General features: G+C 32.4%; 1 protein-coding gene across 1 annotated transcript; it reads right to left on the minus strand.

Moving 5' to 3' along the window:
* Positions 1 to 688: 688 nt before the first annotated feature.
* SYCP2 (synaptonemal complex protein 2) lies at positions 689 to 25,042 on the minus strand. The gene is made up of 16 exons (XM_008054039.1): positions 25,019 to 25,042; positions 23,953 to 24,093; positions 23,011 to 23,139; positions 22,147 to 22,251; positions 21,866 to 21,890; positions 19,506 to 19,591; positions 17,047 to 17,132; positions 16,560 to 16,594; positions 15,307 to 15,449; positions 15,175 to 15,227; positions 13,512 to 13,557; positions 12,581 to 12,676; positions 7,802 to 7,862; positions 2,232 to 2,380; positions 1,304 to 1,378; positions 689 to 856 (listed from the first exon to the last, which is right to left on the minus strand). The coding sequence occupies exons 1-16, from the start codon at positions 25,040 to 25,042 to the stop codon at positions 689 to 691; spliced, it is 1,422 nt and encodes a 473-aa protein (XP_008052230.1).

Below are 25,042 nucleotides of genomic sequence, written 5' to 3' on the forward strand. Positions count from 1 at the left end.
GCTGTAGAACTTTGAAGAGAAGTCTGATACATTTTCAGAGCTCAAATTATGCACATGAAAGACGCTCTTTAAGGAAGAAGGCAACAAGACATTCAGAAGACTGGGTATCAAGCTTTTGGGCTTAGAGCAAACATATAAGGAAGTGAGGAGAGAAAGTATGCCTGATGTATTAACAGAAGGAAGAGAAATTAGGATGCGAATTAGAAGACGAAGAAGACAACCTTAAGAAAGAGGGATGTCAACTATGTCAAGTGTCACAGCAACATATGGAAAAAAATAAAAACACTGAGAAATGATTCTATGGGATGTGACCCAGAGGAGGTCCTTCAATGGAGGAGGTAGAGGAATAAGAATCTAATACTATTTTTTCTTTCCTCATGCAAATAAACAGATTATAAATTTTGATTATACATTATAGCCAAATGCAAAGACAGAAAACATAAATGCAGGGAACAGGTTCTCTTATGTATCTCTAATTGTAATTTATGAGTGTAAAGAATAGTATACTTTGTCCCAGTCCCCTTATACATACACACAATCACTAAGACACTATCTTTTGTTTGCATTTGTAAAAGGTAGGGGAAAAAACTCTGAAAAGTGATTGATCAAGGTCAATATATATATCTCAGATGCTTTTTTCTGTATTGATCTATAGCAATGATTTGATTTGTGGTTGTTTTATAAACAACTATTTTGACACCATATTTACCTCAAGTTGACTATTTTTGTTGTCCCCTTGATTACTATTTTTGATATATTTTGAAGGCTTAGCAAATTCCTTTTGGGGGTTAGATTTTTCTTTTAAACAAACGAGTTCTTCTTCAACTGTTGAAATTTGACTTTCTGGCACTAGAATCTGTCGGGAAGTATAAAAAAAAGTATTTTAAACTGCAAACTACAGGGAGTTCTCAAAAATCACTGGAGGTCTTAAAAAACTCCTATGTATTTCACATTTACAAAGGTCAATTCTTTCCTCCTTCTATCCATGTACTGTTATAACTTTTACAAAGTGACCCAAAAAGTATGCACTTTTTCAAATGTTAATAGACATAAAACAGGCTTCAGTATTATTGGAAGGACTTATACTGCTAATTTTTGAAGTAACCAAACAGATATTTATTAATTCTGCTCGCTATATTAAAGGTAATTATCATTAATAACATGTGTAAAAATCATATATTTTTCATTAAGCACAGTTTATACAAGATTATTTGTTTTCTATATATTCACCCACCAATATCAACTTTATTATTTATAGTTTAACGTAGCCCAATGATAAAAACCAAGTAAGACAGAGAAATACCTGTGATCCATTTGCATCAAAAAGTATATGCACAGATGTTTTGGCAACTGAAATACCTTGTTTTCTAGTAGATTCCTAAAATTAAATTAGTTCAAAGTGATGTCATTTTCTTTTCATTTTTTTCAGATGTCATTTTATTTCCATTTAATGTCACTATTTTCTACCTGTTTTACCTCAAAACTGTCAAATTATCCCAAATCATTACTTTGCGTATATAAATACCTTCTCAGAATACTTCATTATTCCCCACCTACCACAGTATCTTTAGCTTGTCATTGTGGTCCCTCTATAAGGGTTTCTCCAAATATAATCTCTAATAATGTTTAACATAAATCTTTTGCACTATCCAAACTTGTCTGTCAATAGAGTATCTCAAAAAAAAAAAAAATCCCACAACTTGTCACCTTAGATGATCAATTAAACAATATCTGGCTCATAATGTCTTCCACAATTCTGGAAAGTATTTTATTTACATCTTATTCTTCCACTTCAAAAGTCATTTCAAGCCCCATCTCCACAATTATGCTTTACCTTCAAACCTCTTAATGAGCATTCTATTTCTTCAATTTCTATAAATGATTTTCCCTATGCCATTATTTACTTATTCTGAGGTATCTTTGTGTAATTTTCACACGTTTAATATCTTAAAAACAGTGCTTTGTTTCATTTTGCTTTTTAAACACCTGTAGGAATTTGCTAAACCTTTTGAGGAGCTAGTGCTAATTTTGTCATCTGAGATACTTTCTAGTAGGTATCTCAAAGGATAAAGCTCATAAGCTGGTAACCATTTCACAGTACAAACTTAACTAAAATCTATATGTCATTTTAAGATTTCTAGAATGGAAAAAAAAAGCAGTAAAACTTATAGCCCCAAACTGCTTCCAGAATTATGAAAATAGTAAATATTTAAAAGATTTTAAAAACTTACCCTATATTTATTCGCACCAAAAAGTTTTTGAGTTACATTAGTGATTTCAAACGATGCATCAAAATACAAAAGCAATTCTTTCCCTTCTTTTTTATTAACTTTAAATATATTTTTCAGAATTATGGTCAGTAGCTTCTTTGATTCTTTCACTGTTCACAAATAACACTGATTAGTTTACATCAACTTCTATGATACTACTCTAAGTATACTGTAAGTTAAAAAAAAGCATGCAGTATAGTAATTAAAATTAATTGAATCAAAATTCAAGCTTTTAGAACTAAGCAGTGTTTAAATTAACCAATGCTGGCTCTAATTACCTATGTGAACAAATAAAATCAATTTACTTTTCATAGTCTCAGTGTTCTGATCTACAAATTACTGGATGATGCCATAACTAATAAGATAGAACCTCGAATAGGTTCTAGACCCTGACAGATTCTTAATCAAATATTCCTAACCCTATTTGAGAAAACTGTTATCTTAATTTTAAAAAGGCAGACAAAAACAGTAACTTTAATTCCATATAATTACCATATTTCTAGGCATAAGCATCTATTAAAAATTTCTCTTAAATTCAAAGTTTTTATAAATACGTTGATAGTAAACAATAACATTTGATAAAAAATTAAGCATCAGAAAATTGTGAGGTGAAAAGGATCTAGTCCTTAGCCTCAATGAACTTACCAATCCAGGGGGAAGAAAATGTGCTAATTTATGAGAGGTATTCACACTGTTTCTTCCCAAAAACTTAGCAAAAAATTATCTGGCACCTAATTAATGTGCCTGTATTATAGACGAGGACCACCATGCTCCTGTCCTATCTCTAGCAGAGAAGTCTCCATATCTGCCCCTAGTGTATACTTTTGGGCAAAAGAAACACACACTGAGAAAGGACTACACAAAATAGAGAAATTTATCTATACATCTGTAAAAGCTCAACAGGCCACTCCATGATCTGCCATAAGGGACAAATTTTCTGATTCTTATGAAGCTTGCCCAAGAGAAAATGTTTTGTTTGCTTTGAAAGTACAAGGCAGATTTCCAAAAAGCCAGAAATTACCTATAAATAATTGTGTATTTATTCTTGAATGTTTAAACTTCAGTCACTTTCAAAGTACTCTCCATTTGATGCAATACACCTATTGAGACGCTTTTTCCACTACTCAAAAACAGTCTCTGAATTCGTTAATTTTGATTCCTTTTAGTGCTTCTGGCATTTTTTTGTTTCACCTCTTTCACACTGACAAAACATTTCCCTTTGAGAACTTTTCTCATCCTGAGAAACAAAAGTTGCTTGGGGTGAGATTGGGTGAATAGGGAGGGTGGGGCACAGAGATCATGTAGTTTTTGGTCAAAAACTGCTGAATACTTAGCATGGTGTGGGCAGCTACACTCATAAATCACCCATCATGAAATGGGCAAACACATTGAAAGATTCGCCAAAAAAAAACCACTGAAGTCAACACAGCCTCTCACAACAACACTAGCTGGTACACTGGTACAGATGCATTCCTAGAACACTAGCAGGGAAAACTTGTGCTATAAGGGGCCCACTCTCCAAAAAATAATTCCAGATTTTTTTATGTCCCAACCTTGAATATGGTCATGAAATTTCCATAGTAATGCCCTCTGAAGGTACTAAGAATTATTAATTGCTTGAAGGTCATGTAACACAGTTTCAGACTCAAAGAGTGCTAGTTTTTTTTTTTTAAGTCATGTAAGTTCAACAGTAAAAAGTTGTCAGGTTTCAGAGATAAAACATTTAGGTGGCTTTAAAGACAATAATATTCATGTTTTGATGACAATTAAAATATTTATAATCCTTGCGTATATTTTTGATGATTGTTTTATTCCTATGATGCGCATTTGAATTTTTTCCTGTGGCTTACTGTGTACCTCTTTTAAAAGCAATCTTTGCTTTCACTGCTTGCATGCACACAGTACTAGAATTATTACAATTTTGCTGAATGCTTTGTGCCTATTTGCACAAAATTTGTCTATATATATTGGTGAATATATACATAAAATTTAATATTTGTTAAATTTTATTGATTGCTTGTTAAAATTCCTGATATATGTTCTGACTGCCTGCACTATATAATGGCTTGTTTTTCTTTTTAATTAGTTGGCAATATTACTAAGACAACAAAACGTTCTGTTGTGTTGCTTGCTATAAAATCCAAATATTTATGGATAGCAACATATCAGGATTTTATAACATAAACAAGAAAAAATAGAAGGAGAAGGAAAAAGTTAATAAAAACTATTCAAAAGGAAAGGAAAAAGTTAATAAAAACTATTTCAAAATTGGCTATGAATGTAAAAAAAAAGACAGCTTAAGAAAGATATAAGTATCCAGATAGGTTTTTTTGTTTTATGATGTGGACATTTGAGAGAGAAATGAGCTACTGAGAGATAAGAAGAAGATATAAGAAATATGAACTGATGGAACAAAGACCTGGAGAATGGGCATGGAGAACTCATAGAAATTATCCTTCAACAAGGGTAGATACATCTCTTCCTTTTACAGAAATGAAAGACATAGATGCAAAGATGTTTGTAGGTGGAGAGTCTGAGGGGCCAAAATTTATAGGCATTTTTACCTGAAAAATCATTCATGTTTTTCCAAATTATCATATCATATTACAAAAGTAAAACAAGCAAGGCACTTAAGGATGGCTATAAAAATTTAAATAGCTGCTGTTAGAGAACTGGAAAGCTGACTATGGACATGGAAGACTGACAAGAAGCAATGAAAGAGAGTCCAAAGTTGGAAATTTCCATTTTTGGATAAAATGTAGTATATTGTGGCGAACAAATATCCTGCTTAAAAACAAAATAAGAAGACTTTTAAAATTGTATGTTTAAAGGTGTCAGAGAGCTGTAGTTAATTAACTCTGGCTTTTGTTTCCCTAGTGACATTTGCTAATTCTAGTTGTAGGCTTAGGAAGAGAACCTTTGTTGGAGCAAAGACAAACAGGCAAGCATTTAGTGATCAATAGTGTGCCTGGGGTAACAAACAGCAAACTTAGAAGCTTTAAAGCTCTTCATTATGGGGTAGCACAAGGAGCTAGACCTAAACTGCTAAAAGGCAGAGTTAACTCTTCAATAGTCTAATAGGCGAAGAAGCAAAGTACTGCCTGACACAAATGCCATCCTCAGGCATATACTCAGTGCACCCTTCAAAACACTTGCCAGATTTTGAACTGAGTGGAGTGAGAGAACAGAGAGGTGGGCTGGAATCCTCTAAAAAGGCAAACTGTATCTCTCACAGTACCTCAGTTTCAGAAGACAGAAACCAAACAGGCTCATAGTCAACAGATTGGGATGACCACACCTGAGAAATAGAGGTAAATAAGACAAAAAGTAAATCTAAAACTAGAACCAAACATGAAGCAGTATCCATGATTGGATTTAAATGATCAGTCTGTCACCCTCTCTGCCTAAGAAGAAGAAAGAAGAAATTCCCTCTGGTTGAAGAACCATTTGGTTAAGTCTTTTTAAAAAAAGTATTCTGAAAATAGTCTGACAAAAATTGCTGCATACTATATTATTCTGCATATATGAACTCTAGAAAATGTAAATGTATCCACAAAAAAAAAAAAATCAGTAGTTGCCTGAGGGTACAGTAGGAGAAGGGATGGATGGAACACAAAGAACTTTTGGGGATGATATGTTTAACTTGATTGCCATGATGATTTAATATGCAAATATAAACATGAAGACTCATCAATTTCCTCATCCTGATTATGCACAAAAAACTTTCAGATAACATCATGCTTAATGGTAAAATATTGAATGCTCTTTCCTGAATTAACAGAGCCAAGAATTTACAGATTAGGAAGTAGGCAAAAATGTTCACTTCTACTACCTTTATTCAATATCGTACTGGAGGGTCTACCCATTACAATAAAGCAAAAAAAAAAAGAAAGAAAGAAAATAAAGAAAAGAATAAAGGGAGGGAGGGGATATGGATCATAAGGGATAAAGTAAAATTATATCTCTATTTGCAGATCCCATAAGTGACTGCCTAGAATATCCTCAGGAATTCACACCGTAACTACTAGAACTAAACAACATATTTGGCAAGTGTGTAGGATACAAAGCATATATGCAAAAACCAACTGTATCTGTATATATCAGAAGATATTTAGATATAAAATTAAAGATTGATTCTACTCACAATCATATAAGGCAAGACTAAATATTTGGGAATAAATTCATCAAAGGATGTCCAAGACTTATACAACAAAAACTACAAAATATCATTAAGAAAAGTCAAATACCTAAATAGATGAAGAGATATACCACTTCAGTTTATGGAATGAAATAGTTACTACTGCTAATGTGTTATTTCTTTTCATATTAATCTATAATCTCAGTCATAATTCCAGCAGGCAATTGATAAACATTTGTATGATAGTTCATAAGGCCTAGAATTTCAAAACAATCTTTTTAAAAAAAAATCTACCACATGGTAAGACTTATATTAGCTAACTTCAAAGCTGCCCACAAATCTACAATAATCAAAACAGTGTGGTACTAACAAAAGAATGATAAATAGATCAATGGAACAGATCAGAGGACCAAAAAATAGAACTATTTTTACAGTCACATGACTTTCAATAAAGGAACAACAACAACAAAAATCCAGGGGAAAAGAAAAGCCTTTTCAGTAAATGATCCTGTAATAACTGCATATCCATATGAGAAATAAACCTCCAATCTCTACATCACATCTTAACTAAATATTAATTTGAGATAGAACACAATTCTAAAAATGAAAACTAAAACCATAAAATATGTATTAAAAGAAAAGAGAACATCTTTGTGACATAGGGGAAAGAAAAAATTTCCTGGGTCACAGAAAGTAATAACTATTAAAAAATTGAATACGGGTATTTCAAATTTTAAAATTTCTGTTTACCAGACACCTTTAAGAAAATGAACAAGCAAGATAAGATGCAGACTGGAACATACATATATCTGTCAAAGGATTGGTATCCAGAATGTGTAAGAACTATACAGTCCAATAAAAATGTAAACACATACTTTATAAAGGAAGATATATTAATGGCCAATAAGCGTATGAAAAATGCTCAATATCACTGGTAATTAGGAAAATGCAAATAAAAACCATAATGAGATATTACTATATATTTATTAAAATGACTAAAATATGTCTTAATATCTGAATCTGTAATACTACTAGTTTAATTTTGTCCAGCAGTGTTATGCAATTCCAGCTATAAGTGTGGAAAAACCAGATGTTCAGGTTTAATCAAGAAAGGGATGGAAGGTCAAGAGCCTTGAACACAGTGACATAAGTGGTCAAGTTGTTTGATTATAGGTTGTGGACTAGATAGGGAAAGAAATAAGTACAGGACAGAGCTGGGAGTGTGGGGAGTAGGTACTCAGGAACTGGAGGAATTTATGAATGTGAACAACTAAAAATGTTGATTTTGTTTGTGCTACTCAATTTTGTTATCCCAGAGAAGGTGAAAATTCTATTCAATATGGTAAGAATCAAGAACAGACACGTTTAATACAACATAAAACAAGTTTAATACCTTCAATGCTGTATATTTTTACTTTTTCCTCTGGCACAGTGACTGCTTCCCACTGATGATCCTTAAATTTAAAAACAGGTTTTGGCCATAAATAAATAATAATTTACTCCTGATTAAAAACTTCTTTAAACACCAATTTTTAGGTTATACAAATTATGAAGGTAATTTATTTTTACTAAATATCATTAAGTAACCAGTTTATATAACACTTTTCTTGCTCCATCAATTAATTATTTATACACATTAAGGAAATTATGGTATTGATAGTTTCTTATTCTTAACAAAAAATGACTATACACTAATATTTATTAGACGACATCCTTTTAAAAAATGTTACCAAATCCTTTTTTTCCTTTACAATATTTTGTGAAGTCATAGTCACCTCAGTTCCCACTCCTACTATCTATTCCAAGTCCTGTAACGCAATACTCATTAATTGATTGTCCTTTCATTCAAACATTGAATACACATGAATAGTAACCTAAAGTATTTGTCCCTTCCAAATATTTTCACTGAAAATTTGTATAACCGAAGAAAATAATGAATGCACAGTTATAGTAAAAATTAGACACCATTCCTAAAAAGTGAGATCCTAAAATCTTCCAGTAATCTTGTGAGAAAAATAAATCCAATTATTTCCTTATTTAAGGGCAACTCATTCTATAGAAATTCTTCTAAATCTTTATTCTCTTCACTAATTCCCTCTACTTCTTTACCTTACCTGAAACCAGTTACCACCCCCAAGGGCATCACTACCTTTATAACCCAGTTAAGGTGCTAATTCTCTCTTACCTTAAAGCCTCAGTGTCAGGAGGAAAGAACTGGTATCTGCATCTTTCCCCAAGGCTTTGAGCAGTCTCATATTTCTCTGTGTGTAAAAAAACTTGCTCCTTTGTGGAACATGCCAGCTACCATATTCTGCTCCCAATGATTATCATCTACCAACTTTAAAGTAACTCTTCCTTGTATATCAAGGCAGTTGGTTCACTGCCCTTTTAAATATATATATATAACTATATATTTATTAAAGTGACTAAAATATGTCTTAATATCTGAACCTGTAATAGTACTAGTTTAATTTTGTCCAGCAGTGCTATGCAATTCCAGATATAAGTGTGGAAAAACCAAGATATAAGTGTGGAAAAATCAAGCAAGGGATGGAAGGTTAAGAGCCTTGAACACAGTAACAAAAGTGGTCAAGTTGTTTGATCATAGGTTCTGGACTAGACAGGGAAAGAAAGAAGTACAGGACAGAGCTGGGAGCGTGGGGAGTAGGTACTTAGAACTGGATGAATTTATGAATGCGAACATCTAAAAATGTTGATTTTGGACATTTTCAAACATATTTAAAAGTAGAAATTATAGTTTAACAAACCCAAAATATGGCCTTACCCAGCTTCAACAGGTATCAATATGTTGTAGTGTTGCGGGAAAACAGAGAGACTGTGACACTGAGGCTATCTTAGGAAGCAGCATTTTACTAGTGCTGGCGCTACTCAGTGGGCTAATGCTCCAAGGCTGAGCAACCCAGAGAAAAAGGAGAAGGGTTTTATATATTAGTTTAGGTAAGGGAGGGGGTCGGGTTGTATGGCTATACATTTTTCTTTGGAATTTGCAAACTTGTATTTAGCAAAACCAGATTTTCAAAGAACAAATTGTTTCCAGGATACACATGACAAGCAGGGGTTGTAAACTGATAATTTCACAAAGAGAGGATGGGGGGATGGTACGGTTGTGAATTGATTACTATCTTGTACTTACAGGAAATCAGCTTGTGGCTATTCGGTTGTCTAACGTCCCATGTCTAGCAAGTTTGGAGCTTGCAGGTTGATTTTTAAAAAGAATAATTTTAGCTGTTTTTTAGCCCCTCTCTGCCACAGTAGTAATCCTGTTCCATTTTTGCCTCCCACTTTCCCTCCATCATCCCTCCCACTTCTTCCTCTTGACCTCAATTTTTTTCTTCAATCTCTTCTATTTGCCCCTCAATATCAATTTTTAAAAGTTCTTATCCTTAAAATAAAATACTCAACAAAATCCTTTCCTAGAATCCACATCTCCACTGTAGCTACTACTATGCTCTCTTTCTGTCAACTTGATGTTTACTTCAACAAGTATTTCAAGTTTCTAGGAATTCCTAAATTCTCATCACTTAAGTAAAACTGCTCCTTCATGAGTCACTATGTTTTTATTTTATTTACCCCTGGCCAGGAGTATCTGACAGTGTTGATTATTTCCTCTTATAAATAAAACTCCTTTCTTTCATCTTCCATGATATATTCCCTTTTAATTTGTTCCCACCTGGCTGATTCTTCAAGCAGTCCTCTAGCTATAGTCTTTTTTTTTTTTTTTTTTTAACCTACTCAGTAGAAATTTGTGTTTTACAGAGTTCTTTCATGAATGCACTCGTTAAATCCCATGGTTTTATGTATCATCCACATATAGACAGCTTCTATATTTCTACTTACAACTCATTTGTTTCACCTGGGCTTTAGACCAACATATCCAACTGCCCACTGTATCTTCACTGAATCTACTACAAGCATCTCCAAATCAAAACATTCAGAGCTGAACTCATTATCCTTCCCCTATTAAACTTATCCTCCTGTGATAGCATCTAGTTATCCAAGTTTTAGTAATCTTTCATTTGTATTTTAACTATAAAGAGATCACTAAGTTTGCTCAGTTCTACCTTCTCTCAAGTTTTTCCATCCATTTCCATCCATACCCATTGTCACTTCCCAAAACCATGCCACCATTTCTCACATAGATTATTGCAAAAACCTCCTAACTGCCTCTGGTTTTGTCCCTTTAAAATCCATTCTCCTCACTACGTTTTACTCCATTCCCCCAACTGGGAGATCTTTCACACAAATGTGTTCCCAGTGCGTAGCGCATATCTGACACATAGTTAAATTCTCAATAATTATTCATTGAATTAATGTTATCTCTTACTTATTAATCCTTCTTTGGCTCCACACTGCCTGTTTGTTTCCCAATCCCCTATGTGTTCTATATATCTTTCACTTCTTTCAATATTCTATTTATTCATTCTTTCAACAAATATGAGCCTTTGAAAAGCTATAAACAAAAAGAAGCAGGTCCCTGATCTCTTTATCTTATTATACTCTAAGCAGGATAATAGACAACAAACTATAAATAAAAATAAAATGACTTTTAAATAGCAATGACTACTAGGAAGGAAATGAAACAAGACAATGTGATATAATGTGGCTGTGAGGCTACTTTATACTGAGTTACCAGAGAATATCACTATAAGAAGGTAACATTTATGCTAAAATCTAAATGGGAAGGAACTAAGACGAAGGATCTAGAGGAAGTGTTCTAGGCAGAAGAACCAAGAAATACAAAGACCTGACATGGGCATTACCTGTGTTAGAGGAACAGAAAAAAATAAATGTGGCTGGAGCACAGTAATTATAGAGGATGTGTAAAGTATCAGGGAAACAGGCAGATGCCAGGCCATAAAATGCCTTGTATACCATGTCCAAGAGATAGAAGAAGGGCTTAAGGAGTAGCTATGTGAAGAATGGCTTTCAATGACAGCAAGAAAGAATATAATAAAAACATACTACTGCTATAGAGATTCAGGGGAGAGAATATTCTAAAAAGTATATTTTTGGAAAGAAGAATTCCCTAGCATCTTGATCAGTGTCTGGAATATAATAGACATTTAACACTAATACATGCATTTTATACTTTCCCTATCAGGTATAATGCCATCCTCTAATTGCTTATTTTCTTGTCTAAATCATTCATGAGACCAAGCTGAATGAAGGCACATTGTCTTGTTTTAGTTCCTTTATAACAGTTACTGCTATTTAACAATTCATACTATTCTCTTCCAAAATGAAATTCTAGTTTCTGAAAGAAAATTGTTACAAACCCTGCAGGAGAAATGCACAAATGAAAACTGTTAATGCTCCTGAGAAGCAGTGCTAGTCACTGGAACTCATATTCATTAAGCATTTTAAGAAGGTACTCTAAAATAAAAAACAATAAAGAAATGTGGAAATCCTAAAAGATTCAGTTAATGTTCACCCATAAAGAATATACCTGGAACAAAAAGCAGAATTCTATGAGAATTGACTAAAAAAACTAAAGTCTTATTACAGTATCACCAGCTACAATCAGATTAATAAATGTTAATCACCTCTTACTCATATTTTGTCGGAGTGATTATACAATTTCAACTAGATATATGTGCATATACAAAATATGAAATGGTAGCAATTACTAAACAATGGCTCAAGAATTTTCCTCAGGTAAAAAAGAAACCACTAGAAAATATGATGACTAAGCAAAGCTACGATAAAGCATAGAAAAAAAAGAACTAAAATTCACTCTCAAATGCTAATATAAGAATTAAGCCCTCACTATTTTCAAATAAAAGATTTTGTGAATGAATAATACCACCTGTCAATATCTGTATTTGAGTAACTGTTGTCTTTTCAAAAGTCAATTCACTTCATTCATGTCAATATACAATTTTACCTGTTAATAGTTAGCATGTGATTTACTTTATAAAAGCTTATATTAAAAATAGTGTTAAAATGGTATTATTTTTGTTATAATAAAACATCAAATAATTTTCATTTCTAAATAGGTTGGTAGTTTATCATGCTAATCAAAACTACTAGGGCTAACACTGAAATTTATGAAAAGAATGGCTAGAAAAATAAATCTACAAAGAAATTCATATTCTTGAAGTTAATTTAAAATTTTATACATACAGAATAATACTGAGAGTATAAGGCTTACATCATTATCTCCAGCAGCGTAGAAAGACAGAGTATGGCTCCCAAGATTAAAATCAATCCAAAATTCCTCAAGTTTTTCATCTGATGGCATTTGTAACTAATAAAACAAGCGTATAAAACTAGTACATACAATGTTTTCAGAAATGAAAACAAAATTCTGATCATGTTATATTCATGGCTAAAGGTTTTTAAAAAGAAAATATGTATACCTGAAAGGTGACAGAAGAGAGAGATATAACATTTAGATAATTTAGAAACAATAAAATGAAATGTCACTTTTAATATTTTACCAAAAAAACTGGCTAGCTCCAAGAAATCACAAATATTCCAAGTGCTAAGAGAGGTTGAAAATATTAGTTTGAATATATTCATAAATGATAAATCAGTAATAGTCTTGATTAAGGAAACAGTAGAAAATTTGGACTATTACAACCTTTATATTTCAGTTATTCTTGATTACTGATATGCTGTTTCATAAAATATCTCCTGGTGTCACTGTCAAAATACTAAACCAGTATTAATTGTAATCTAATTATGACTATTTTTTTTTTTTGAGTTGGAGTCTCACTGTTGCCCAGACTGGAGTGCAGTGGCCACTCCCGGCCACCGCAGCCTTGACCTGCTGGGCTCTGGCGATCCTTCCGTCTCAGCCTTCCAAGTAGCTGGAACTACAGGCATGCGCTGCCATGCCCGGCTAATTTTTTGATTTATTGTAGAGATGAGGTCTCACCTGCCCAGGCGGGTCTCAAACCCATGGGCTCAGGCAATCCACTCATCTCAGCGTGCCAAAGGCGCGGGATTACAGGCTGAGCCACCGAGCCTGGCTGTACTATTTTTAATGTTCTTCTCCATTAACTCATAATTCAAAATTCACTTGACTCCTGCATCAAAATTCATCCAATAACTCAAAACACGTTAAATTTAAAACTTACCTCATATTTATCAAGAAATGCTGACAAACAAGGAAATGTAAAGACCCTGAAATAAACAGTAGTTTGAGTTTAAGGAAAAAAATAAGCTTTCACAGCATAATCTAGTCCAGCAATAGAAGTCATACCTAGAATCAAAAGTAAATCAGGCAGTGGTCATAATATTTAAATAAAATCATAATTCCCTCTTTAATACTTTAAAAATATGTGTTTAATAGAAATTTGCTTATGCAAAGTATATTACTTTGAGGATACTATTCAACCTACCATTTTGACTAAAGTGACTGTATCAAATTTTGTGTGTGTGTGTTGTTTCAAAAATGAGCAGAGTTTCCTAATTTAGTTTATATTAATATAATTGATATTTCCATAAGACTCAGATGAAAAAAGAATGTAAGTGAATAATTCTGCCAATAAAATAAATTCATAATCAGATACTATTTTATAACATTTAGCATACTATCTCATTTAGTCTTCACAGCAAACATATGAAGGTAGCCGGGCACGGTGGCTAATGCCTACAACACCAGCACTTTGGGAGGCGGAGGTGAGAGGATTGCCTGAGCCCACAGGTTTGAGATCAGCCTAAGCAGCATGGCGAGACCTCATCTCTAAAATAAATAAAAAAATTAGTTGGGCATGGTGGTGCATGCCTATAGTTCTAGCTACTTGGAAGGCTGAGGTGAAAGGATTGCCTGAGCCCAGCAGATCGAGGCTGTGGTGGCCGTGAGAGTGCCACTGCATTCCAGCCTGGGCAACAGAGCAAAACTCTGACTCAAAAAAAAAAAAAAAAAAGAGGTAGTATTATTAGTATTCTTATATAACAGCTAAGGAAACTGAGGCAAGTAAGGTTAAATAATTTGCCTGATGTTAGGGCAGGAAGAGAGGAACCTATGATTCAAATTCAGGCAATATGACTCCTTGCACTTAACGCTTACCCTATTTCTCATGTCCTTAGTTAGTAAAGTAAATGTGAACTCATTCATCCATTATATGTATCTTGAACATCTATAACGTGCCAGGCATTGCAAATAGTTTGTTGTTCTGTCATTATTAAAAAATTGATAAAAATTTACATTACATATACTTTCATGCCCATCTCTGAAGTTAAATAACTTCAGAAAGATCCTACTTAACGGCATGTTAATTATAAAGGAAGATGATTTGTTTGCCATATATTTTCATTCTAGCTTGTGGGTGAAGGAGGCAGGTAAAGTAATATAGATGTCTAAATTTTTAATATGCCTCAAACACTAAACAATAATGACTATGCCACTTGGAAATACAGTAAACCAATTTTGGACAAAGTTATTAATTAATATGAATTAAACAGAAATGCACCTTTCCCGCTAAGAAGTAGGTTGGCAGGTTAGCATGCTAATCAAAACTACTAGTGCTAACACTGAAATTTATAAAAAGAATGGTTAGAAAAATAATTATATAAAGAAATTCACAATCCACAAAGCAAAACAAGGCTAGTAAAGGATAATTTCAGACTACCAGTGATTTACTAAATGTTATGATGAGCTACTATTTAAAATTAAATATCTATGCATTCCAACATAACAGAACAAATAAAATTAAATTTATAAAGATTCAACACTGGGTGCTCTCTCCTGAACTCTATTTCTTTATCAATAAATGGTATACAGTGCATTAAATTTACCTTCTTTTGTCTCCAAGCATGCCATTTACAAGGTTGAGAAATATCCTGCAATCCTATTAAAAAGAAAAAGACTTTTAAAAATCATTATAATTTTTTCCAAAGTTCACTAATTTCTATTTTTATGCTACTTACTGTTTCAAATTCAGAGTCCTTAATTTCTTTAAATGCATTTGCAATAAAACCCATTGAAAACCACTGATATGCCAGTTCTTGTCTTTGTTTTTCTGTGGTCATTCTACATAAAGCTTCTATAATGCCAACCTGTAAGTCATAATCTATAAAAAAGAGTGTTAATCAATTTTAAGTTATGAAATTTAACTTTAAAAAGTCCATATATTAGAATAAGCAAGAGAAATAAGTATTAGTGTAATTTATTCATTTTATGCTATTTTCCTTTTTCTTTTTTTTTTGAGTTGGAGTCTCACTCTGTCGCCCAGACTGGAGTGCAGGGCTGCTCCCAGCCACCGGCAGCCTCGACCTGCTGGGCTCCGGCGATCCTTCCGCCTCAGCCTTTCGAGTAGCCGGAATTACAGGCGCGTGATACCATGCCCGGCTAATTTTTTGATTTATTGTAGAGATGAGGTCTCACCTGCCCAGGCGGGTCGCGAACCCGCGGGCTCAGGCAATCCACTCACCTCAGCCTCCCAAAGGCGTGGGATTACAGGCTGAGCCAGCGAGCCCGGCTCATTTTATGCTATTTTCTTCATGTGGACTAGAAATATCTCTTCATAGAAATTAACACGGCTCAAATAACAAACATGCTTACTAAGAGAAAAAATAAAATTTTTTAAAAACACTTAAAAGAAACTTCTAAATATGCACAGAAATTGCCATTTCATTATTAGTTATAAAATGCAAAATAGTCCTTACAGTAGTCTATAAATCAAAGAATCTGTTTTCCTTGAGTATAACATTATGTTTATAGTTATCTTGGAGCACTTTAAATTGTAGTTTATTCTATATGTAAATCACTACATCAAAAATTTGTTCACAGGAAGCTTAGGATTGAAATTTTAACTTATTTTAGTAAACACATTGTTTAAAAACAATTCTATCAATCTCCAAAATAGTAGACCTCCTAATTTCATAAAATACCATTTGAAAAATTTCTTAGCAGAAGTAATCAGATCCACTGCAAAATTAAATTATTAGTTATAAGTCTACCATCAGGTACCTATTATATTTATCAACTCCTGTTGTCATGATAAATTACTTCTGTCCTGACAATATTTCTTTTTCACTTATTTTTATTAAAATATTAAAAATTACTTGATTGTACATGAACAGTTTATAATGTCACAACACCGAATGCTAATATCATTTAGGATATTTCATACTATTCTTAAATATAAAACTAATTTCTAATTTTGAAAAGACATACTTACCTCCTGCATCTAAAATCCTTTCTCCCATACTACACCTGTAAATTAAAATAACAGATTATATACTGAACTAGTATCAATTAAATGTAAAGTTCATATGTTTGGGAGAAAAAACTTCAGTAAAATGTACAACTGGCTAGTATCACTGACTTCCACAGAAATTTACATAAGCTAAGTTATATTAAAAAGCTACAATAGCTTGGCACTTTCAATTATTAATGAAAACTCATGGTTGCCTTATTGTCTTACAAAACATTCTTTAAATGTAGGTTCATCAGTTGTAACAAATGGATCACTCTGGTGCAGGGTAGTGATAATGGGGGAGGCTGTGCATGTGAGGCAAGGGGACATATGAGAAATCTCTGTAGATCAATTTGTCTGTGAATCTGAAATTGCTCTTAAAAATAAAATAAAAAGAAAAAAACAAAAAAGAATTCTTAAAATTAATAACTTGAAAAACTAATAAAAATAATAGAGTACAAATTGTTACATGAGAATTGACATCTCTTGGTTAGAGAGTATTTTCCTGGCATCTTGAGGCATTTTGTCAAGCATAGCATTCATTTTCTTTAGAGTCTAGAAAAAAAAATTAAAATAAATTCAGTGAAACATTAAGTATTTAGAGAAATACTCCAGGCTTATAAACTTTAAGCCTAATTTTTCTTCTTTTTAAGTTTTTAAAAAATTGTTTATTTAGGTTATTTTATTTTTTTATTTTTTTTAAATTTTAAAGATGGGTACAATTCAGGATTAGATATACAAGTGGTCATCATAGGGGTAAAGTTAGGCCTCCCTTTGGTCCCTACTTTGCCTGTTTTAAGATCAGGTATCCTTATTGATATTATGTGCTCCCCCCTCTGTGGGAGACCAGCTCCAGCCGGGTTCAGGGTACCCCAAAGGTGGAGATGGTGTTGGCGATTGGGGGGAAGAAGAGAGAGAAAGAAAGAGACTGGACTCCAGTCTAGTGCAGAAGCGATGTGTGTTATTGGGAATTAAAAGGGGTCTTTTATACACAAAGTCAGATGTGGGAGGGGCATTCCCCACCCACCAGAAACCTTAATCCATGAAAACTTAATCAATGATTGCCTTTAAACCCTTTTCATATGATAATCTTAAAATCCCATAACAAAGGATAACTTAATCCTAAACTGATATATTCTATAAACCTTTTTCATCCTAAGCTGATTGATTTATGCCAAGTTAAACAATTCTATAGAAGCTTAAGTATTTACAAACGAAAGTGGTCCATCCCAGAATGTTTGGAATGTGGCCCAGTCCAAAGTTCACAGTGGGCTACCTGCAAGTAACCCAGCTGCATTCTTTCAACAAAATGGCTGTCTTCTAAAACTATATTCTACAATTTACACCTTCAATAAATCCTAAGATCCTGACTCAGAAGTCTGTGACCAATACTAAGGCTCTTAGATGTGACACGAGTTTGAATTATAAGTTGTGTGAAAGCCAAAACTGCAGTTTGTGGAAGAATGGGAGCAATGAGCTTCTAAAGTTAGCTTGTGTTCGTCCCAATCTCAGAGTTTCTATGTTTTGAGCTCACAGGAGCTTAATCTGGTTAGTGCTGAGGAGAAAGGGGGAGGAAATGGGGTCAATAGCTCCTGAACACATCCTAGTGGTCTCAGGGTCAATGGCCCTTCCTGATCCCTAACGCTCAGTGGGCCTCCGTGGCCGGCTCCCAACACCCCTCCCCTGGCAGTTTCCAGCTACTGCCTATCCCTTTCTTATAACGTTATGGTAAATGTTCAGGGTTCGCTTATGAGTGAGAATATATGGTACTCAGTTCTTCGCTTCTGTGATAGTTCACTGAATATTATAGACTCTAAATAAATGGATCAAAGACCTAAACATAAAACCTAAGCTATAAGAATCTTAGAAAATACAGAAGACAACCTTAGGGGGAATCACAATAGGCGACCAATTCCTGGTCAAAACCCCAGATGCCCATGCCATGATAAGATAGACAAGTAGGATCTCATCATACTGAAAAGCTTCTGCAAAGCAAAAGAAACAAACCATCAAGAGAGTGGGGAGACAGATCACAGAATGGAAAAATATATTTGCCAACTCTGTATCTGACAAAGACCTAACTAACATCCAGGATCTACAAGGAACTCAAACATGCAGAAAGGAAAAAAACAAACAGCCCCATTAAAAAGTGGATAAAAGACATGAAGAGACATTTCTCAAAAGAAGAAATATGGGCGGCCAACAGACACTTGAAAAAGTGCTCAGTCTCACTAATCATCAGAGAAATGCAGATCAAAATTACATTGAGATACCACCTAATTCCAAAAACAATGGCCATCATTAATAAAACAAAAATCAACAAATGCTGGCAAGGATGTGGAGAGAAGGGAATGCTTCTACACTGCTGGTGGGAATGCAAACTAATTTTTTCTTAATCACCAAGTTTTATTCCAGGAGTGGAGATGAGTAGAAGAAAGAATATAAAGTATAAAACAGTAAATACAAAACAACATAAACCACAGGCTACCAAAAGTAGAATATAGCATGACTCCTGTACAAAAAGCATTTGTACTTTTTGCAACATGATATATTTATTATTATTCAATTATAAGATCTAAGGAAGCCAAAGTGTTATCTTATTAATTTTTGTTCTTATGGTTATACACATGTACACACATACAAACATGAATATAGATTATTTTTAGACTTCAAATACTTAAGAATCCCTAATATATGGATGGTACAATTCATTTTCATTTGCACTATATGCATATATAAGGCCATATGGTTATAAATTTTCAATAACTATTTAGGAGATATATTCATTATTTCAAGCAATGGATTGTTAAAGACTATAAAAAGTAATTAGTCTTTGATAAAATAATCTTTCAATTTGATGATTGCTATCAAATTTTATTTACTTTCTCATTTGTAGGCTTTAAGAGACAATCAAACAAATGACTTTACCTCTTGTTGAATACAAATATTAACTCTTGAGTCAATAACTAGGGCACAAATGCGAGGAACGAAACTTTCCACAACTTGCTTTTTACCTGAATGAAAGTGTTAAATTATTGATAAATGTTCATTTCAAAACTTTTTAAGAGGCAGTCTTTTCTTATAATAAGAGTTAAGGATAAGAACATAACTAGTACAGTTCAGAAGAAGGCTCACTTGCTTGGGCATCAAGAATAATAAAAATAAGTCCTGGTTCTGCCGCTAACTGGCTATCTGTCCTTGTAAAAACAAAACAAAACCAACAACAAAAACACTACTCAACAGATGTGACTGATCTTAACACTACCAAGGGAATAATTCCAGGTTCAGTTTATTTCAGGCACTTAGGAAATATTTTTTCTTTAGATGAAGAAAATATAGTTCAAAAGTGGAGACTTTTTTTGAGGCTTTTACCAAAGCTGGCCTCAATTTTTAGTTATACATCAAAAATTCTTATACCCATAAAGACCATCAACATATCTTGACCTCATGAGCCACTTTTACCTTAACCCATTTTCAAAAGATGAGGCTTTACCAGTATAAAATATATTCAGAGGAATTGCCACGTGTTGTTTCATAATGCAAATTTAAAAAATAATTTTAAACAATGGAAATATTGCAACAGCAAATGTATAACTTTCCAAAGTGACTACACAGAAAGAAAAAAAAAACTCAGATGAAAAGATACAATGATTTACTTTAAAAATCAGTTATATCACTTTATAATTGCCGTTGCTTTCAAATTGTTTTCTCCCTAAAAACTTAAGAATTTAGACTAGATTGCTATATTAATTGCAAAAAATCAATGAAATGTAGCATTAACTAGTATTTAAATCAACAGCAAATCATTTGAAGCTTTTTGGGTTTGAAGGCAGCAAGTAGCTTTATTTATAAACAATTCACCAGCCTCACTGACCAATTCTAGCTAAGTCTTCAAATGACAGAGAAATAAAATAACTTAGATCTAACTGTTTGGCACAAGACACTTGCTGGCCACAAATGAAAGTATGAGTAGTAATTTGTTCTGGATTCTCAGTTTACTATCGAAAATTTTGTTACATTAGATCAAGCGTTGGCAAATGATGGCCCACGAACAAAACCCAACTCAATGCCTGTTTTTGCATGGCTATATTACTCATCAGTAGGCACTCTATAAAAAATTATGTGCATCTATCACGTTTTATTAAACCCGTAAAGTCAAAGGTGAATTTCAATCACTCTCATGAACTTAGCCACGGTCAGTTATGTGAATTTTTGTCAGAAATAAAAGATGGATATTATGACTTTCCCTACACAGCAGTCCAATGGCAGTGGTAAAGTTTTAGAGTGACTTGATATTCAACACGTCAAGAATGAATTTTTAACTGTCCTAAACCATTATCGAATACTGAATTATTTCAGTAATTAGCACTGGCTGCAGAGTTGATTGTGTTTCCAAATGAACTGAGCCCAAAATTACAAGACACAATAGCACTTGTATCATGAAGTTACACTACAGTGAAGTCATTTTGATGATAGTAAGACTTAGATGGCAAGTAACGCTATGCTGCTTTATACACTTCCCAGAAGTTAAAACAAGAAGCAACATCTCCATTTCTACACAAATTTTCAGGAGATGTATTTTTTTCATGACCCAACTAGAGGTCCAGCAGTGTTTTTGGACTCTGATTTAAGTGCAAAGGAAATTTCCAAATTTCAAAATTGATTCAAATTGTGCAACTGAGGAGCTTCCACATAACTTTTAATTGAAAATGATTACCCTGCAATGAAGTGACATTCTAAAAAGCAAATATTAAAAACCTAACAATTCTATTAATGCCTTTCATGTGATGAGCATTCAATTAAAATAATGCTCATGCACTGACTTATCTGGCATTGTCTGCAATGAAAAGACATTTTATAATGTGACACATAAAATCTCATTACAGATAAGCATTAACAAATGAACATTTGTAAACAAGTTTGAAAACAGGGATCACTAACTTTGAACTTTAAGTCAAATGTTATTCTCTTAAAAAGAATGTAATTTCCCTCATTAGCTGACCTGTATGACAAAAAACTATACTCAATTATTATTGTATTTTCAATTGCAACAATAAAACATTTGTGGAAATTTGTTTTTCTTTCTTTTTATACAAGTATCTACATAATATTCTGAGGTTTTTTTTCTTGAAATACAAAGTCTAAAATGTTTACTATCTGGCACTTTACAGAAAAAGTTTGTTGATCAGATAATGAGTTTTTAATATTAGGACAATACTACTGTAATTGCAAAATTATACTAAAACTTTAACAGTATTGTTTCAATAGAAATAAAATGTTTATCATACCTTCATCACTGACATCATGTATGACCTGAAAAAAGTATAATATTTAATTTACAACATATTATCTTCTATTACAAACAAATTACTAACAAATACACTGAAATAACAGGCTTCATTTTAACTCACAGCATACTTATTAAATTTCTGTTTAGCAACTATTTAGTTATATAAACTAACCTAGTCACTAACCACTGACATTTAGGCTCAGGGGTATAGAGAACATAAATTGTTTTTTCAATAAACACATACTTTATAACATCAGTTAATCAATGTGATTTTTTTACCATCAAAAAATCAAATAGGTCTTCTATCATATTTATAACAGCTTCATCTTCTGAATTTCCTTGACTTCGAATAATCTCCTTGGATTTTTCAAACCAGGAAACCATGTAAAAAAAGGAATGAATGTATTAGTTACTTTAAATTCCATTTTAATAATTTTAGAATGTACTTATATATTTTTATATACAGTAAACCTAGGACTAGACAGACATCAAAATAAAAATTCAAGTACTGTATCAAAATAAGCTTATGCTTTTAAAGATCTTCCTTGTTTTTGTTATTTTTAACTCACTATATTTTCCCATTGTTTAAGATAGGAATAGGTGAAGTTACTCTTATTTCTCTCTCCAAATTTACAATTGGGTGTATTTACTATAATAGATGAAAATAAATTATCATCACAATTTAGATTACTTTGGTACTGTTACTATTTGAGAAGTTTTAGTATTTTACTTCAATCAATTAATTCAGATATTTGGGTACATACTATCTGCCAGGTTCTGTTGTAGGTGCTAGTTATATAGCAATGATCCAAAGAGACAAATATCAATATCTTACATTCTAGCATGGAAGACAGTCAAACAATATAAAAAAAAGTTAGTAAATAAGAAGAGTTAAAGAGAAGATAATGCAAATAAAGATATTATGGAGCTTAAACTCCTATTGTCAAGAAGTCTGTGTGTGGTTTTCTTGTGATTTTTATATTTGTAGCATATGCTACAAGTTATAGAAATATTTTATTCTCAAAGTTTTATATAAAGTTCCTGAAAGTACAAATATATTTTTCAACCATTTTTAATTTTAACAGAAAGCATAACTTTTATCACATTTCTTTCACATAAATATGTTACATTTTCCATACTTATCTTTTGGACTAGTCCTTGTTTTATCATAGTTAGAAGTCCAGCTTGCCCCAGTACACTGATATTTTTGCCATATCTTCCAACAGAAACTAAAATGGTTGAAACAGTTTGTATATCCTTTTTATTAAGTTCCTGAAATGGAAAGTATACATTTAAATCTTTGCAAACCCAAAATAGTAGGAAACTGACATTGTGAGAAGAATTTTATACACATACTTACAATCCTCACAAATACTGAAAGGTAGCCGTTATAATCGGCTATAATGCAACTCCATATTGCAAAAGATGAAAGTGTGGTTCAAAAATACAACTTATCAAATGCCACCCAGCCAGTGAAAGACAAACTCAGGACAAAAAATGAAGATCTGTATAAATCCAAGAAACCTTAAACTATGATATAATGAATCAGTTACTTTGCATTCTAGAATTCTATGTATTTAACTAGTGGATCCAAGACTTATTCAATTTCTTATATTCACAATAAATCTCAGATACTGGGAGAGAGAGATTGTCAATAATCACCTTTTCACATGTATTAAAATGCCATAAATATGATAAATCAAATCCAAAGTTTTAGATGACTTTTTTTGTTTTAGTTTTGACAGCACCTAGTATTGTCTATGCAACAAGTATTTGCTGACAGTTTTAAAAATCAGACCAAGTTGTTTATACCTCAAACAGGTAAGTTTTTTCACAGTTTAGCTAATAATTGTAATCCTATGTAAACACAGCTTTTCATATATTTTATTTGGGAAACAATGCTCCAATGTGTTGAGTCTACTCAAACAAACAAAAAATAATAACCACGTGGTGAAGTAAGCATTTATTTATGTATAAGTGAGCTTGTTCACACCTTTCTATTCATTTTTTTTTAATGGAGTACTTCTTCCTAGAAAGTAGAGTTCTAATGATTGTAACAATCATTCAAGAAAAATATATATTTACCCTGCATATAAGGTCATCCAACTTGTGAAAAAACTGTTTGCTGCATTTAATCATCACATCTTCATGAACATCTATTTGTAAAAGTGTTTTCAAAGGCTTGAAATCATTTTTTCTTAAAGCATAATCTATGCATTTTTCCAGCTGTTAGGGAAATATAGATAATGGCATACACACTGAATCAAACAGTTGGTTACCTTATGCAATATAGTAATTTGAGAATTGTTTTCATATGAAAACTTGCAAATGAGCTCATAAAATATCAACTAATTTTATTTAAAAACATGCCCACTATTAAATTGGAGTAATTAAGTTAAAGATTTTCTTTGATAATAACAAAACTTTATATAGAAAAAATATTTTACTAATATGTCCATTCATATATTTTATTGCTAAAGTCAACATTATATCAAACTTAATAAAAATATGTTAATGAAAAAAGTAATAATCTTGAGAGACTAATGTTTAATATCATGGGCAAAAGCCCAGAATATCTGACTGCCAACCTCTTGCTGTGGTTCAAATAGTAAAGGAAAATGCATAAAGACAGGAAAAGCACCTTTTACAAATCATATCAACCAATATAACTTAAATAATACCTATATATAATACTTATAATCTTTACAAAATCTGCCATGCCTGCTACTAAAGTACATTATTAAGAAATTTTCACACCATAACCTGACTACTTGATGATCAGACTTGGTGATGAATTGCATATGTTAAGTGGATTATTAAAACTTATACTTTACCTAAATGCAAGTATCTTAACAATTTTAAAAACTTGATATGAAAATATCCAAGCATAAATTGTAAATCGGTGCATAATTATTTTCTATATAAAAGCTATCTATAAAGAATCAGCACCTTTAATACTTTATAGTCTTAAAATAGCCTTTGTAAACATATCTATTTAATAATTGAAAGAACATTTTGTTTAAATTCCTCTTGGCCATTTCATAAAACATGCAAGCTTTGTCACTACTAAAAATACAGCACTGAATACCTATAAGTAAACAAAAAGCAATTTTGGGAAATAAATACTTCCTTTTGATCTTGGACTACGTACCTGTAGGTCTGGTCTTATAGGCAT

Source organism: Carlito syrichta, unplaced genomic scaffold (genome assembly GCF_000164805.1).
Source record: "Carlito syrichta isolate Samal-C Ts95f unplaced genomic scaffold, Tarsius_syrichta-2.0.1 Scaffold288975, whole genome shotgun sequence".
NCBI lineage: Eukaryota > Metazoa > Chordata > Mammalia > Primates > Tarsiidae > Carlito > Carlito syrichta.